The sequence below is a fragment of the Colius striatus genome, chromosome Z (genome assembly GCF_028858725.1).
Source record: "Colius striatus isolate bColStr4 chromosome Z, bColStr4.1.hap1, whole genome shotgun sequence".
Lineage (NCBI taxonomy): Eukaryota > Metazoa > Chordata > Aves > Coliiformes > Coliidae > Colius > Colius striatus.
The window spans coordinates 46,589,427-46,605,693 of record NC_084790.1 but is presented as its reverse complement, the minus strand read 5'-3'; the positions used below and the strand labels follow the sequence as shown (position 1 = coordinate 46,605,693).

The 16,267-nt window shown below is 35.6% G+C and overlaps 1 protein-coding gene across 1 annotated transcript in view; it reads left to right on the top strand.

Moving 5' to 3' along the window:
* The window catches only part of ADAMTS6 (ADAM metallopeptidase with thrombospondin type 1 motif 6), a 139,578-nt gene that overhangs the window by 108,821 nt on the left and 14,490 nt on the right, over positions 1-16,267 (top strand). The window contains exons 19-21 of the mRNA XM_062018097.1: positions 4,484-4,647; positions 6,304-6,442; positions 15,503-15,632. Of these exons, the coding sequence (XP_061874081.1) occupies positions 4,484-4,647; positions 6,304-6,442; positions 15,503-15,632 (433 nt within the window). The remainder of the gene's footprint in view (positions 1-4,483; positions 4,648-6,303; positions 6,443-15,502; positions 15,633-16,267) is intronic.

Below are 16,267 nucleotides of genomic sequence, written 5' to 3'. Positions count from 1 at the left end.
TGCAGTTGGCTATGATGTATTCTCTTGAACTGAGCTAATGAAATACAACATGTGATTCTTCCTTGTGTACCCTGTGCAAAATGAGATCAACTTCGCTATAGTTATAGTGCCAGACTTGAGCTGAAGTAGATAAGAAACAGTCAATTGATCTACGGTCCCACTCTGAGGTAGTATCTTCCATCTTATAAGTCTCTGATGATGGGGTATTATACTGTTTTAAAACAAACTTTTGTTCTTGGAATGATTATTCATTCACAGCCATGGTTACTTAAATGCTAATAATACTGGTCTCCTTATCTTAAGGCAGTGGAATGCATTAATTTCACAGTTTTCTGTGTTGCTGTGTTGTAGGGACTAGATGCCATCTGTGTTTTATAGATAAAGGAAATTATCGTCTAGAAAAGCTAAGTACTTAACTAGTTCAGGAAGCCTGTTGTTGAGCACAGAATTAAATTCAAATTCCCAGATTGTTATTCCTTTCTTTAAAGACTGCTAAACTTACTTTCTGTTTTTTTGTTAGATAGGTACAAATCTGACTTCATCAAAATCTCAAGACAACATGCATTTCTGAAAGTCTCTGTACCCCGATTTGCATAGCAGTCAGTTCATAGTAGTGTAATAAATTAGATAGCTGGTTAGTTGCACAGCAAACTAACACATAACAAAAACAAGAGGTGCTAGCTGATTAGGCTGAACAGCAACTGACGAGGCTAGTTTTGTTAGTCTGTACTTCATGAAGTTGATAAATGTAATACTAACTGTTGGAAAGTATTAAAATGCCTGCAAGAGTAGAGTGGAAGGGCAATTATCCTTCTGGGTCCATTAATTCCTAAATTAATTATATTGATAATAATGATATGTTTTACTGTTAGATGCCTACTTTGCTGCCTGCCTGCCGCTTTCTTTCTGTAATTTATCATATGGTGAATATCCCTGCATTCTGCAGGAATAATAACACCACTACTGCAGCAGTAGAGTGGTTATGATTTTTTCAGCATCACACTCTCTGTGTCCCCTCCCCCATTTCAAAATATACTGCAAGTATGCTTGATCATACATTCTATACTGACATTTCAAACAGAGATGGTGGGAGAGAGACATACAATGCATCCCATCATGGCAGTTTTCTGCCAAGAGCTAGTCTATGGACATCTGAAAACTAGAACAAAGAAGATAACTCTTAGCTGCTATAATTAAGTTTGTTATTCCTTCATTTGGTCATCAGAGGAGAGTCTTCTGGAACAGCAATTAGATCAGTGCCATCTGTATAAAATTTTTAAAAATGTAAATTTGGGAGCTTAAATTAAAAAATACAGGTAACTTCATTGACATTTAATCTAGCCACAGGTCTTAAAATAAAAAGTGGTGCATAAACACTTTTAAATGTGTTTTTTTGTTTCCAAGGGATTTCCTGAGTTTCAGGCTCTCTGCTTGCTATTTTGCTTCACACCACAGAATCCGTAACTACACAGATAGGGGATTCCTCTCCTTCACTAGTTTCTGTGTTTCCATCTGTGAAAAGTGACGTTATATCCTAGTGAAAGATAATCTTATGGAGCCACAGAGCCCCTTTCATTTTCTGATGGAGTGTTTTGTTCTGTGACTGTGAATGCAATCACTAAATTCTGGAGAAAGGAAGGCTTCTAATTTGTCCGCTTCCTTTAAAAACTATACAAGCACAATAGTAGTTAAACTTTAGTTTAATATATTAAAATACATGCCTCAAGGATATTGTTTTATGGGTGTTTCTTTAGTGGCAGTGTCAACTTCATGACTCCTTTTCTGTCTTTATGGGCTCCTCTCTGTTTGTGTGACCACACCATGAACCAGATTAGAGAACTGATTCTGCTGAAAATAACCATTTACACAAAGTACTATACTTTGTGATATGTGCACTGCTGCCAAATAAGCGAACGTTGTCTAAGAGATCAATTTCTCTATTTGGAAGTATACAAAAAAAAAGAGAAAAATAAGCCCTGCTGTAGTCACACTGGCTTCAGAGTTTCTTCTTTATTCATTTCAGTTATCAGGCTTTCAAACTAACATGCAATAAACTTTCCATGATTCCTTAAAGTAAGATGCAGTTCATTTGTAAGCCATGGCCTCAGATTTAAGCTGCAGTTAGACATTTGGCAGTTTGTGTAGCTCAATCAGCACGTGTCCTCCGACCCTCTGTCTCTGACTGATCATTTCTGCACCAATGATATTGTTAGTTTTGCAAGAGTAAATAATTCAGTATTTTAAACTGATCTATCCAATAAATAACCAAAGAAAACTGCCTCTTTTCAATCCAACAAGATTGTCTCTTTTCAGAGCTGTTTTAAAAAACTGTGTTTAGTTGCCGTTATCTTCCCTTAAATGGCTTGGTCCAGGATGACATCTTTCCTTGTCTTCCCTTTTTGCAACAGTATGTTATGTGCTAATTTTCTTTGAGCATCCTGCATTCTCATGTTCTCATAAACTATTTGGTTAGGTTATTAACTTGTTCCTTTCGTCTTGTGCTAATACTATTACGCCACCACGTCATCATTGTCAAGTGATTGTATTATTGGAATGCTATTCACAACTATGTGGCCTTCAGCTATGTGTGACAACTGACATTGGGTAAATATTTACAGAATGCAAATACATTTTTCTTTGGCAGTCAGACAAGTGAAAAATGAACTGCTTTGCTTTTGAATATACATTAATTTAAGTGTATGTAGTATACATAGAATTGATAGCATATTAGTTCAGAGTTATTGATTATATAAATATGTATGAGAACATTTATTCTCTTGGGCTCATTTGCATGTCCCATTTGTTGTCACTTATATTTCTCAAACAGTAGAAATAAAGAATTCACTTCATTTTTTGCTCTTAGTAGATATGAAACAAACTAACAAGAAAATGTTTTAGACTGAGCAGCACAGTAAGAGATACTTTAATATCTCTCAGTAGCTTCAGGAGACCCTGTGAATTTATTTTAATTAGGCTACATTTTGTAAAAGCAGGATGGATAAAAATTTTTGCTATGTGTTCAGCTGTAACAATTATTTCATATACTCATATAAAATTAATAAAATTAATAAAAGTACTGTTCCTTTCAGTATAGTAGTGCTTGCAATTTGTCTTGTTCTCCTTTACCTACTGCTTTTACTATCTCCTTCTTGTGCAACAAAACCTATATAGACAGTAACGAATCTGAATTACTTTGAGAATTCCAGAGAAGTGAATGTGCCAGAACTAGTTTCTTCACTCAAAGCACATGAATGTTTCTAAAGGAAAGTCAGTGGAATAAGGTTCATGCTATGGAAGGGCATTCCTTTATAGACCTTATGGTGCTGATGGAAATAGTTACTAATCCCTGCTGAGTATGGCTGTCACCAGCAGAACATTAAGGCCTCTCCAACTGTCTCCTGCTCATATGAATGCTCTCTAATCTGTTTTAGAAGATTTGGGCATCATTAACATATTTTCCCTAACTGCTTAAGGTAAACCATCTGTCCACACAGGCATAGTTGAAAATGAAAGTTGATCGTAAGTTGTCTTTTTCATTCTGATTGTGATGTAATTTTTTTTCTGTATCTAGTAAAGTAGTAATTATTTTTTGCAACAAAAAAAGTACACAACTTTTCGGTCATGTATTTCAAATCATCATTTTGCCTTTAACATGTTTTATTTAAAGTAAATGTGAATGTTGAATAACTTGGTAATTTTCACAGTAAGTCAAGAATTCTAATTAACAGAATATTCGCATTAAGATGGAAAGTCACTTTCATATTTAGAATCTTGATCTAATGTTATTGATAAAACATCAAGTATGAATTACTGAATAATAGGAATTCCTTAATTCATCAGTTGTCTAAGAAATTTATGTTTTATCTACAGTACTGTTACGGTTTAAGGCTGTAAATTAGGAATAATAAATATGTTATCAGACTAACTAGCTAGGGTTTGGGTTCATAGTAGAACTATCTTTTGTTTATGCTTTAAAAAGGGAAAAAAATCCAGTGGACAAAGACAACACTAGCACCATACATCAGACTCAAAGTTCCTCCTCTCTTTTTTGTCTGTACATTATCTGAGATACCTGTCCCATGCCCCAACTTCTTAATCTAAAGATTAGATTCATAATCTATTATAAATTTGAGACCTATATCTATTTTACGTAGGACAGCATATATTGTACATCAACTCAGTTTTGAAGTTGAAGATCTACTGCAAGTTGCATGAGACATTCTGTTTAATTCCATATGGCATCTACCTGTTGAAATATGCAAAATACACTTGCATATTAAAGATTATTGCAGAGGCAATATTGGAAAACTGTATAAGGTGTATTTTGACCAGGGCTAAAGAAAAGACTTTATATTGCTTGAGAAATGTAGTGACATTGAGCTGAAGCTCACATAATTCTGACAGATTAGTAGATTAATTTACAATGGCTTCTCTATTATAAATGCTGCTTCCAATTTTTAGGTGGCTTGTATTTTTTTTTAAGCTTTAAAATCTGAAGAGGATGACTACTATATTAATGGTGCCTGGACTATTGACTGGCCAAGAAAGTTTGATGTTGCTGGAACAGCTTTCCATTACAAGCGGCCAACAGACCAACCAGAGTCTTTGGAAGCATTAGGCCCTACTTCAGAAAATCTCATAGTCATGGTAAAGTTATACTTAATATATTTCTTAAATTTGAAATATGTATTTATGTTCTGATGAAAGACAAGGCCATGGATGAAATCAAGTAGACTATGTTTTCAAAGAATATACAGCTTTCTTAGCTGAGACTTTGCATTTGTGTTTTAACACAAATTTCCTACCTTTCAAAACCATCTGACTTTGAAAACATTGTGATGAAACAGGGAGGAAGTCAGAAGAGCCCCAGGAAATCTTGAAAAGAAAGGCCCCATCTATGTTAAATGTGTTTCAGAATAATTGTAGCCAGAATTGTACATGGGGCATATATTGTGTCTCTGTGTACCGGTGACACATGAAAGTGTTGAGCTATAGCATGAGGGTTCTGTAGACATCAATGATTTTAAGCATGACCTCAGTGTGAAGAATACTCTTACCATAGCAAGAGTATTGTGATTTGATCCATGTTAAAGTATGTTGCTCTGAATAGACTGTACAAAATATAAGAATGTTACAGAAGATGTGGCCAGGATCCTCATACTCTGTCTCTCACAGCAGACAGTAGTCACCATATTGTTGCACTACTATGTTGAGGAGTATATGAAGAAGATTATACTTGCCTGGTATATTCTGACAGCTGTCAGATTTGCCTTTGAGGGATTGCTTGAGCCAGAAAGGGTATTTTTGTGTTTAGAATGATTTTTGCCTGGATATTCACTTTTTAGGCAGCATTTCAAACATCATGTTCTGGTTTTTCTTCTGTAGGTGTGGATAAGATAGAGAGTCTATATAGAATGAGTTCCACAACTATTATCATGCTTTTTCACACAGTCAGTACCATTGACTTGCTGAGGGTTCTCTGCTCTTTTGTCCAATGGAGATAGGCGAAAATGTGTCTGCAAAATATCACTCAAGGTAGAAGGGGATGTGAAGTAGCTCTAAAATGTGTCAAATTGCTGCATCTAACACAGTATATATTATTAGCAACAAAAGAAAAAGTTTGATAGACAGTCAAAGGCTGGTGTTGGGGAGGTCATATCTCTTAAGTGCAATGCAACAGTAGGGGTAGATAAAAACTCATGGTGCTTGTGCACAAGGAGTTTTGATATTTGTTTAAAGAAATCATAGATGTGATTCCACCAAGCTAATGCTGGTGGCTATTGCCCTAGAGGAAAACAATGACCTCAGTCAGCAACAGTCTGTTGCTGTTACTATTATTATAGTCACTAAAAGTGCAAACAAGGGCAAAGCTCATTTCATAACTGCTATGTGGATAGCTCCTCACAAGATTAAAGGCTGCTGCGTGTTTGCACAGTAATGTCCTTAACCAACTTTGACCTCACATAATTATTCGTCTGTCAAGTTAATTTCCATTAAGACAGTATTTTTATGAGAACTGGCTTTTTAGAATGATTTTGTCAAGAAAAAAAGAACTGACAGAAGTTATAAAGTTATATTAAGGGGGAAAATAGACAAGACTCTGCTTAAACAATACTACTTTTCTTTTGTGAATGTTTTAAACGTTAGTCCAGGTTCTTTGAGGGTTATCTAAAAGAATTAATGTGGCTTCCTAAATTACTTTTTTTCCTTCCACAGGGCATAACACATACCTAGATTAAATGTCACTGTAGCTGCCCTATGCTTGCCTGTTTTAATGGTATAACCAGTTGTTTTCAACTACAGATTCTGCTACAGGAACAAAATTTGGGTATAAGGTATAAATTCAATGTTCCCATCTCTCGCACTGGCAGTGGAGATAATGAAGTTGGCTTTGCATGGAATCATCTGCCTTGGTCAGAATGTTCTGCCACTTGTGCTGGAGGTAAGACACAAGGCAGTAAGCTACAGGGTAAACTGAATTGCAAGATACGCTTTACTACATAATTATCTAGGTATCTAATTAGAAGCATTTCTTTCAGACATACCTCAAACCTTAATTTAGTGAGAGAACATTTCTTTTAGCACGATGGATTTTGTTATTTTCAAGTACATTTAATATGTTCACATCTTCTTGTTAAATACAATCTGTCTTGGCACAGGGTGCCTCTTGTCTCTCTAAGTTGATACTTCTTCTGAGGTTCTTTTGAAGCTAATGTGTTTGCTTTTCACAGGAGCTTTCTTGATAAAGGACATCAGAAGTTTTAAGTAAGGAGATTAAAAACCAGAAGGCAAGTGTAAATAAAAGGATGTTTCTTTGTGTATTTGTAGGTATGCTTCACATGATCCTAGTCAGCCCTCCTGTCCTCCAGCCACCAAAGTTTAGGATGCATACTGGCAGCTCCTCTGTAGCAGATGATAACAACTGGATTATACTTGCCAGCCCATAGCAGTATCTAAGTATTGCTGCCCTTTGCAGCATGGGGTATTTGTAGGTTGTCCCATGTGATTCATCATGGGTGCCTTTTGCCCACAATTTACTATATTCCTAATCCTCCCTCTAGTGGCCACCAATGCAATTCTTTACCTCTGGCTGGGAGAGCAGGACGGTTGGCTTCCTTCAAAGCCAACACCATTGCTGCTGCAAGGACTGGTGAGTAGAAGTGCTGTGTGAACAGTATCTTTCTTCTCTCTGGAGACTGAATGCATCATCTCCCCAACATACCTCTTGTTTCAGAAGGTATGGGAGAGCACCTTAAATCTACCTCAGAATTTCAGTTTTCTACTGCACTATGCAATGCCCATAGCAAGAGGAAGACATCGTGTTCTTTTAAAGAATCTTTGGATCAAGTATTCATCCTTTTTTGACTATGCTTTCTGCTGGGACCTGCTGCAGCTGTAACTAGTTGTTTGCTGTTTAAAGTACAACTCTTTGCTTAGCCATATGTAATAAACCAAAGGACAGGACAAATTCCCTTTTGTGCGGCTAAGAAGAGAAAAACTTGAAACGAAATAGAGGAATATGCCAACTTTATCTAGTATTTTTATTGTTTGTTGGATTCCTGGGTGACAAATTGCTATTTTGACTGATATTATAGTAATGGTTAGTGTGGCAAGAAAAGGAACATTTTAAAGTAGAAGTGTAAAGAAAGGAAGTGCCTAGCTCATATCAAAGGACAGTTTCAAATATTAGAACCTTAGAAGTACTGTCAAATCCTGTTTTTGTGATGGCAATGAGTTAATGGTCTTTTTGAAGTCATGAGAGATGTCCTATTGGTTTAGGAGACAAATTGATTTAGGAGGATTTTAGAGACAAAATTTTAACCATGGCTTTTCCATCATGCAAGTTATTGTCATTTCACAGAATGGACAATATCCAGTGGAAGAATTAATTGTCTCTGAAGGGAGTAGGCACTTGTCTAGATTAAAAGATTTTTACTTAATTAACTTTAAAGAGGAGATTTGTGAATCCTTGAAAGCTATACACATTTATTAATTTGAAACTTCTTTGGGGGATGAAAGATTTTCTTTGATAGCTAATGGTGGGTAAACCAGGTACTTTTCTCTCCTTTCTTTCAACGTAGTCCAGGGATATACTGTGGCCACTGAGTTTCACTGGATTCTGTGCTCAGGGAAAAAATATTTCATTGTGGCTATAATTCACCTAAAAACTGTATCTGCTTTCTCTATATGAGTACCTGCTATTCCCCAGTTTATGAAACACCTTTCTCTATATGCCAAAAGAGGACACAATTCTAAAAAGGAACTGAGCTGGCAAAAAAAGAAAAAGGGGACAAAGGTTGTAGAGACTGAGCATGCAACTGGAAAGCTTGCCTATTACATAAATATGAAGTGTTGAGAAAACTTAGACATAAAACTACTGCATGACTTTGTTCATTTCTATAGGATTCGTTATGAAGTCCATTATTGAAGTTCTATTTATTTTAAACTCTATCTTTGGAAGAGATATTTTGCTCTACATCAAAGGATAACAAATTAAACAAGTTGAAGAATTTCTTACTGAAAGCAAGAAAAAATACAATTAGCAAATGTGAGGAATATTGGTATGGATTTTTTTTTAAATGTATGAGGTTAAAAAAGTTATATAGTGACTTTGGGGCAGAGAACAAGGTAAAAGTATCAACATTTTCATGCCTCATATTGTAATTGTAGTTCATGAATTGATCAAGCTTTGATCATGTAGTCCGTCTTGATCTGGGAAAGCTCTAGATGACATAGAGCCAAGTATATTCTCCCATGAAAGCGTAGGCTTTATATCAAAGCTGTAGGCAAATCTAAATCCTACTCAACAAATTTAACTCTCTGAACATCTGTATTTTAATCTTGGGGGTTTTTGTCTACCTGTATGTAACACTTTAAAAGCTGTCTTAAAGGAACATCAAATTTGCAAGTATTTAGAAGCTGGTAAATGGTGGGAGGCAAGGATGACAATGAACTCTTAAATTGTTTTTTGTGGTTGTGGCCGTTCTGTGAAATAAGGACCAGTTTAGCAGGTCTCAGGCTTATCTGAGGCTATGTCACAGGCTAGCTATGTCTACTCCACTCAATACTTAAGTCCAGTTCTCTGACTCTCACTATATGGTAAGTATTACATACCATTTGACCAAATCTGTGACTGTTAAAACATTGCTATTACTTGGTGAATGGTTTTGGTTTCAAAAAATATAAAAAATAGAATGTGAGAACTGCATTACAGCCCACCAAAGTGATTTTTCTGTGTTGAGAATGTGAGGGTATGTGTTCGATGTCACGAAGAGCACAAAGGCTAGAGCAGCATTTTGGCAGTGAAAAGTTTAAATACTTTTGGAGTACTTTATTTTGCAGAAGTGTCCAATCTTTGTCCACTCTCTAGGATTTTGAAAATAATCCACTGCATTCAGCTGCTTGTAGGCCTTGTCTTGGAGAAGCATAGCTGGGGCATTCGGAAGCCAAGGAGCAAGCTAAGAGCAGGCTATGAGCAACCTACAATATTTAATTAAATAGTAGTATTCTGTTTTTTCCGTTGGACTTCTGTGTTATGTTCATCTCTGCTGTGCTGATGGGTCACATCTAAATAGTAAAAGCACAAACAAGACCTCTATTCTGGGGCCTATCTCAGTTTTGCAGAGCAGGGAGAGTATAGTAAATGGAATGGTAAGAAGAAGGAGGAGTATTTCCTGCTTGCAACAGCTCAATGCAGTGCCAGAGTTCTGAATTCCTTTCCTGCCTCTCTTGTGTGGATCTCATGTGATACTGAGCATACATTACAGTCTTACTTGCTAATTATCCATTCATCATTATATGGATACCTCTCTGGAATGTCTGACCTCTGAGGCATACAATTAATTTTGTCATTGCATGAAGTGTGTGTAAAACAAAGTATTCTGAAAACAGCCAGGTACTTGAAATCAATGGGCACTTTCCACAGTAAGCGTTATACCTCCTGTCCCCTGTATGCTTCATAGAGTAGTCTAAGAGAAAAATTAAAGTTTGTGAAACAAAGAGTTTCACAAAACAGTGAGTTATCTTGTGATTTTCCAAGGGCAAGTGTATGACTTTGTCCAAATTCTTAAGTATTCTTAATAAGGAAGTAAAGTGCTGGTGTTATTGTTAAAAAAACAAAACAAAACAAGTTACTTCTGTGTGTTTTTGCTTTTGTATACATTTAAAAATAAACTCCTATTTAAAAAAAGAAAAAAAAAGAACAACAAATGATGGCATTTATTATTTGGCATTTACCAGATATCTTAAGCATTGGTTTTTATTTCATTCCTTCTTTTTGAGTTCATCTCCAGATGAGTTAAATACCTTAGATAATCATGATTTTTTACAAAATAATTAGTCAGTATTACAGTATTGAAAGTGAATTGATTGCTGTCCAGTTTTCTGTGCCACTCCTTACTCTTGCAGAGTGGTGCCTACTGTGTTTTTCTTTCCGGCCCTCAGATGAATTTCCAAACTTTTAGACACGTGAAACATATTTGTCCTTGACAAGAGAAATGTAAGTTTGGCTCTGTGATGAACATCTTGTGATCTGATGAGTGAGCTCAGAAAGTATGTCTGGGTTAACCAGCATGCATTAGTTTCATTGATGCGGGATTCACTCTTTGTTGGTACTGGCATGTTTATAATTCACTGTTGCAATCACAAACCACAGTTTTTGGGACTACTTTTATAAAAGGATAGGGCATTTACATGCCTGCAGTTTTAATTTAAGAATAAAATGTACTCAATGTAATTTAAAATTTGGCTGCTGAAAGTCATACAAATTATTTGTGAATTGAAATCTGCAAAACATCTCAGTTCTCTGGAGATTATGGTCAGTAAACCACTGGAGTTTTGTTTTCTGTTAGAATTGTATTGACCAGTCATGAGGACATTTTATGTCTTTTATTGTGAGCTATAAATCTGTAGGTTTGAAAGCACAGTGTTTCTGTCTAACTGTTTGTAATTATTCTCCAAAGAGTTTAAATGAGCTTGTTTAGCTATGTTTTTTTAGATATTTTAAGAGAGACCATGTACTCAGGGAAGAGTTGATAATTTAAAAATATTTTTCAAGGGCAACTTCACCGAGTTGTAGCTGTTGTCTCGATAAAAACTACACTTCACTTCTAGCTTTTCCCATTTCTTTCTCGTCTTAAAGTTAGAATCTGAATTGTGTTTCTGAGAATTTATTTTAAATAACACTGTTTTTAGACAGCAGTGATGTAAAGTTTACATATTGAGTGGTGAGATGCTGTGGAACAATTTGAAACTGGATTACTAGATGCTCTGGTATGGATTAAAGATTCTTTGCTGTGTGAGTGAATAGTGGTGAATACTATTCACTAGTGGTGAATAAATACCATGTCTGATGTAAATTTTTTTGAAAAGTGATCCTCTGTCTACATAGTACTTCAGAACGCTTTCTTATTATGTCACTCCTCAGAAATGAATTTACTGAGGCTGCCAGTTGTTAGCCAAAACATGAAAGAAAATGTGTCTGATGCCAGTAGCAAATTCAGTGAAAATATAACATTAATATCTATACTATCTCATAAATAGTTTTGTGAGAATTATACGCATCATTAAAATGCTAAATTCTAAAGTACTATATATTTAAGCAATTATATTTGAGAGAAATTTCATTATAAAGAGAATTTTCAACCTATTTTATCAGCCATCAAGAGAAGAAAGGCAGCCTATGACAGAAAGAATACATGATTATTCATCAGTCAGAGCTGAACATAAAATCTGTGTCAACTAGCAATGCCATTTAACTAGCATTGTTATTTGGGTAGACCTTTTAAAAATGATTTCTCATCATGGTGAAGTTTGAGTAGAAAATCACAAAAGAAATACTCATCAGGATATCAGATCTGATTTTAATTATTCTCATCTGTTGGCAATGTTTGCATGTGTTAGAGAATCTAAAGTGAATCATCTTGTCATGGTTTCTCAGATATTTAGATCTTCCACTTACTTGTTAAGAACAAAGGAAGAGATTATAAAGGAGAGCCTAATCTGGTAAACATTTTTCTCTCTTGCTCGTCCTGGAATTGATATGTCTATTCTCCCCTAAAATAGTACTAAAGGAGTAGAGAACAGAAGAAAATAGTATCTATCTGTCTTTCTTTGTATATATGTATTAAAATACACATGACAAGACTGAACTCCTATCTGATTTGAAATTTTTGAAGAAAAGTATAAAGATCTAGAAATAAGTGACAAATGGGCCAAAGTGTAACATGGTATATTTTAATATATAAGTGATTTTCTAAACTGAAGAAATGTAGTAGATACATCGATCTGCACTTTTGTGAGGCTTTTGTTTTCACCAACACCTAAAAAAGAATTGGAGAAGATTAGTAAATAGACAAAAGGAATGCTTAAATTGTAGATTACTGTGCAAAAAGGCAGTGACCCTAGTGGGCTTCTTAAAGAACTTTCACATGACTTCAGATTTCTTGTTCTGATGAGACATAAAAAGTATAAGGCTCCAATGAAATTGGATGACAGTGCAGTATTAGGAGGCATATAGGGAAGACTGGGATATGTTGTAGTCACAATAAAATCAGGTTTGATTTTAGGATATATTTCTTCAGTAGTATTAATGACACTGGATAAGGCACTGGTAGGATCCTTCTGGAGTACTGGGCACGGTTTGTATTGTAGATGTAATAAACTCAGATGTGAGCAGATGCACAGAAGGGTTGTGAAATTGACTTGAAGGAATGGTGTACCTAACAACACAGAGACTGCAGGAGTTGACTTGGTTAACACAATAAAATTACTTCAACTGAAAGTAATTTTTTCTTTAAAATGTTAAGTTGGCAGCTAATGCTGGAATGGAAATTGGAATCCTTATAGTAGTCACAGATGTGAAGTTAAGAGAAGAAAAATGTACCTGGACTTAAAGTGGAGCTTGGTCTATTTATGAAAGGGTTGATATAGAGTGATTCCCAGCAATAGAAGAATGTTGCTTCTAGTTGTGTGTTCGAAGCTCCTGTGTAAATTGTCTTTATAGTCCAATATCTCACTGATTTCAACTTCATATAATTTCATGTAATAGTAATATTAGATACTGAGAATGCTATAAATGGAAAATCTTTATGTGAATCTCTAAGGTCTTTGATACCTGATGGATGAATGTCTGAAAGAGGATGTCTGTATCTTAACACAATCAACCAACGACTGTGGAGGCATGTACTTTAGGCCCTTGAGGATCTCTCATACTAATGATTTGAGTTGTTTTGACCTAACTATCTTAGCAGAATTTTTCTTTCCAAACATGTGAAGCACATGAATTGGAAATTAGCCAAAAGATGAAGAGTTTTGGTTTGTTTGTTTGCTTTTACATGTAAATTTGTGTATGTGGGATACACTTGAAAAACAGTCTGGCAGCCATCTGAACTGTTTAGTGGGTATGTTGTCTCACCTGCTGTCAAGATATATGTAAAAAGAGGAAGAAATGGAAGAAACTGATTGATTTACTTAGCTCACCTGGAAGACATGTGTCTCATGTTGATCAGTATATTTTTGAAAAATAAAGCTTGATTTAAAATTATTGTTATCTGTTAAGCAGCAACTCCTTATTGCAGGGTGAAGAGATTTCAGCTGCGCGTGCATCTCAAGAAGGAGTGCATCTCCACTCTTTACTGTGTGCCATAGAAGGTTGAGGAGTCTTAAGAGTGGAAGGGAAAATTTCTTTAATAAACATTCCAGGCCACAGTGTAGCTGGGAATGCAAAATTCATGGGTCTCACAGCAGGAAGACAAGAAAGGGGTTTAATCTGTAACCAGAAAATAAGACATTCATTTAGCATAGGCAGGTATTAGTTTTCATCCTTGATCTCAAGGTGTTTTCACCATTTTACATCAGACTGTGATTGAATTAAGAACTAATCAACAGACTCGAAACCACCATCTTGCCACCTTAACTGAATTAACTACTAAGTCACAGGCAGTATGTTGTGCTCATGGGAATTAGGAATCCCCTCAGACTGAGAAGGGATCATACCTACTGCTACATCTGCAGCCTCATGGGGAAGTCATGCCATCCTCAAGACTCATGAAAAAGGTTACTGTTTTCCCTATGTTGTTGCTCATAATGTCATGAAGATGTTTCACACACCTCTGTGTGTAGACTGGGAGACTTCTTTTCATAGCCAAACAGGATACTCTCTGTGCTGAACTTGAGACATCTGAAGGCTAGGCTTGACTCACTGTTGTAATGAAATACCTGAATTATGTACAGATCACTTTTTAGGAATCAAAGTAGGAGGTTTGTTTCTTGTCCATAATGGATAACCAAAAAAAAAAAAAAACCAGTTGCAAGGTAAGTTGTTTAGCTTGTTTGAAATCAGAAGGAAGACTACAAATAAATGGACGAAAGAAATGCTGGGCTTTTAGTGGGATGTTTGGTGTCTGAAAAACATATTTATATAATTAATTTTATTACTCCATGTCTACCTCCTATAAAAAGCTTGTCTTAAAATGAAGAGAGGATTGTAAAGTAAAGTTGGCAGATATTCGAAGCCAGAATGTTTTAATTGCTATTTAATCATATGCATTTCATATTTTGAAAAAATGTTAAGTAATTGCTTCTGTTTTAAGAAAGGTTCAGGGGTTTTTGCAGCTTTTCTCATACAAATAATCCTGCTATTTCCATAATGTTGCTACTATTCATGTTCAGTAAGAACTACATCTGAATTACAGATCCACAGTCTTTTTATGATAGCAAACGTCATGGAGCTTGTTCTAAAAAGAGAGGAGGAGACTATGTGTACTACTCTTTACAACAACACTGTGAGCTGAAGTATCAATCATTCTTTAATTATTTTTTTTAGATCTTCTTTTTTAAAATCAGAAAATTTACTTCATGCCATATCTTCTAATGTTACCTTGGCAATGATACATATCATGTTTTGGGAATAATAATAAATTTTAAACTGCCCTGTTCATTCTTGATAGTGAAAGAGGAGCTGGCTGTTCCAGATAAGATGAACATTCACAGAGATGAACTGAATCTTTCAGAATGAATAATACTGAATTTTAATGAAGAAAATGTTTATAGGATGACATGTGTAAAAATGCAACACTGTTCCTGGTTTATTTTAAACCAGAGCACATAAACAATAATTCTGCATTGAAGTGTGACGACATTCTATTTGGTGATGTTTTGTTTGGAAATTTAAGAGTCTTTTTACTTGGAGAGGAGAGTAGATAGAAAATGGATTTTGTGCAATATACAAATAAAAACAATCTGTTTATAAATCTATTAATATGTTCCCTTTGTTTTAGAAAACAACAGGAATTTAAAATCCTCTCTTAGTGGTGTGGCCTAAATTTGCAAGAAAATGAAATATTTATTGTGGTCAGAGGGCATTCAGTCAATTTGAATTCACAACCATGCAGCAGTCCATCAATTAAAGTGCGATAGCAGGATTATTTACCAATAGGTGAAGTACACTTTTATTCAAGTAGAGCAGGAATGATTAATTACTGGTGTTTCCTTTGATCATAAGGTATGCAGAAACAAGAGGTGGTGTGTAAAAGGCTGGATGACAACTCCATTGTACAAAACAACTACTGTGACCCTGACAGTAAGCTTCCAGAAAACCAAAGAGCCTGCAACGTTGAGCCTTGCCCACCTGAGTAAGTCTTTAATCACTAAGATGGACTTGTTTTGCATAGATAGAGAAGTCTTAAGTCCTGTTGACTAAATGTGTATAAAATTCCTGTCTTACCAGATAGGATATTTAATTTTGGTTTTTGGTTACAGTTTCTTGTTCTTCTTAAAGTTCCATTTAAATATAAGAAAAAACTATTTCGCTGTTCAGGTGATGGAGCAGTGGCACAGGCTGCCCAGGGCGGTTGTGGAGTCTCCTTCCTTGGAGTTCTTCAGGACCCGCCTGGACATGTTTTTATGCGACCTGATCTAGGTGAACCTGCTTCTGCAGGGGGGTTGGACTAGATGATCTCTAAAGGTCCCTTCCAACCCCTACCATTCTATCATTCTATGAAATCAGCCCTGGAAAATGCATACTTTGACCTAGAGTAGGCCTGATTTGACTGGAGAGTGTTGGCATTTAAATTACACCAAGCAGCTCAGACATTGTAACTAAAAAGATACTGGCAAAGCAGTTTCTTCGGATGTGTCAGATATGATTACTAGAACTCAGAGTAAAGCTGGGGACCGTTCTTAAGCCAGCAATGACAGAAGAATCTTCAGGTGAGACTAACTTTGCAGTAGGCATTTATAGTACATGCTAAATGTTTGTTAATTTTTA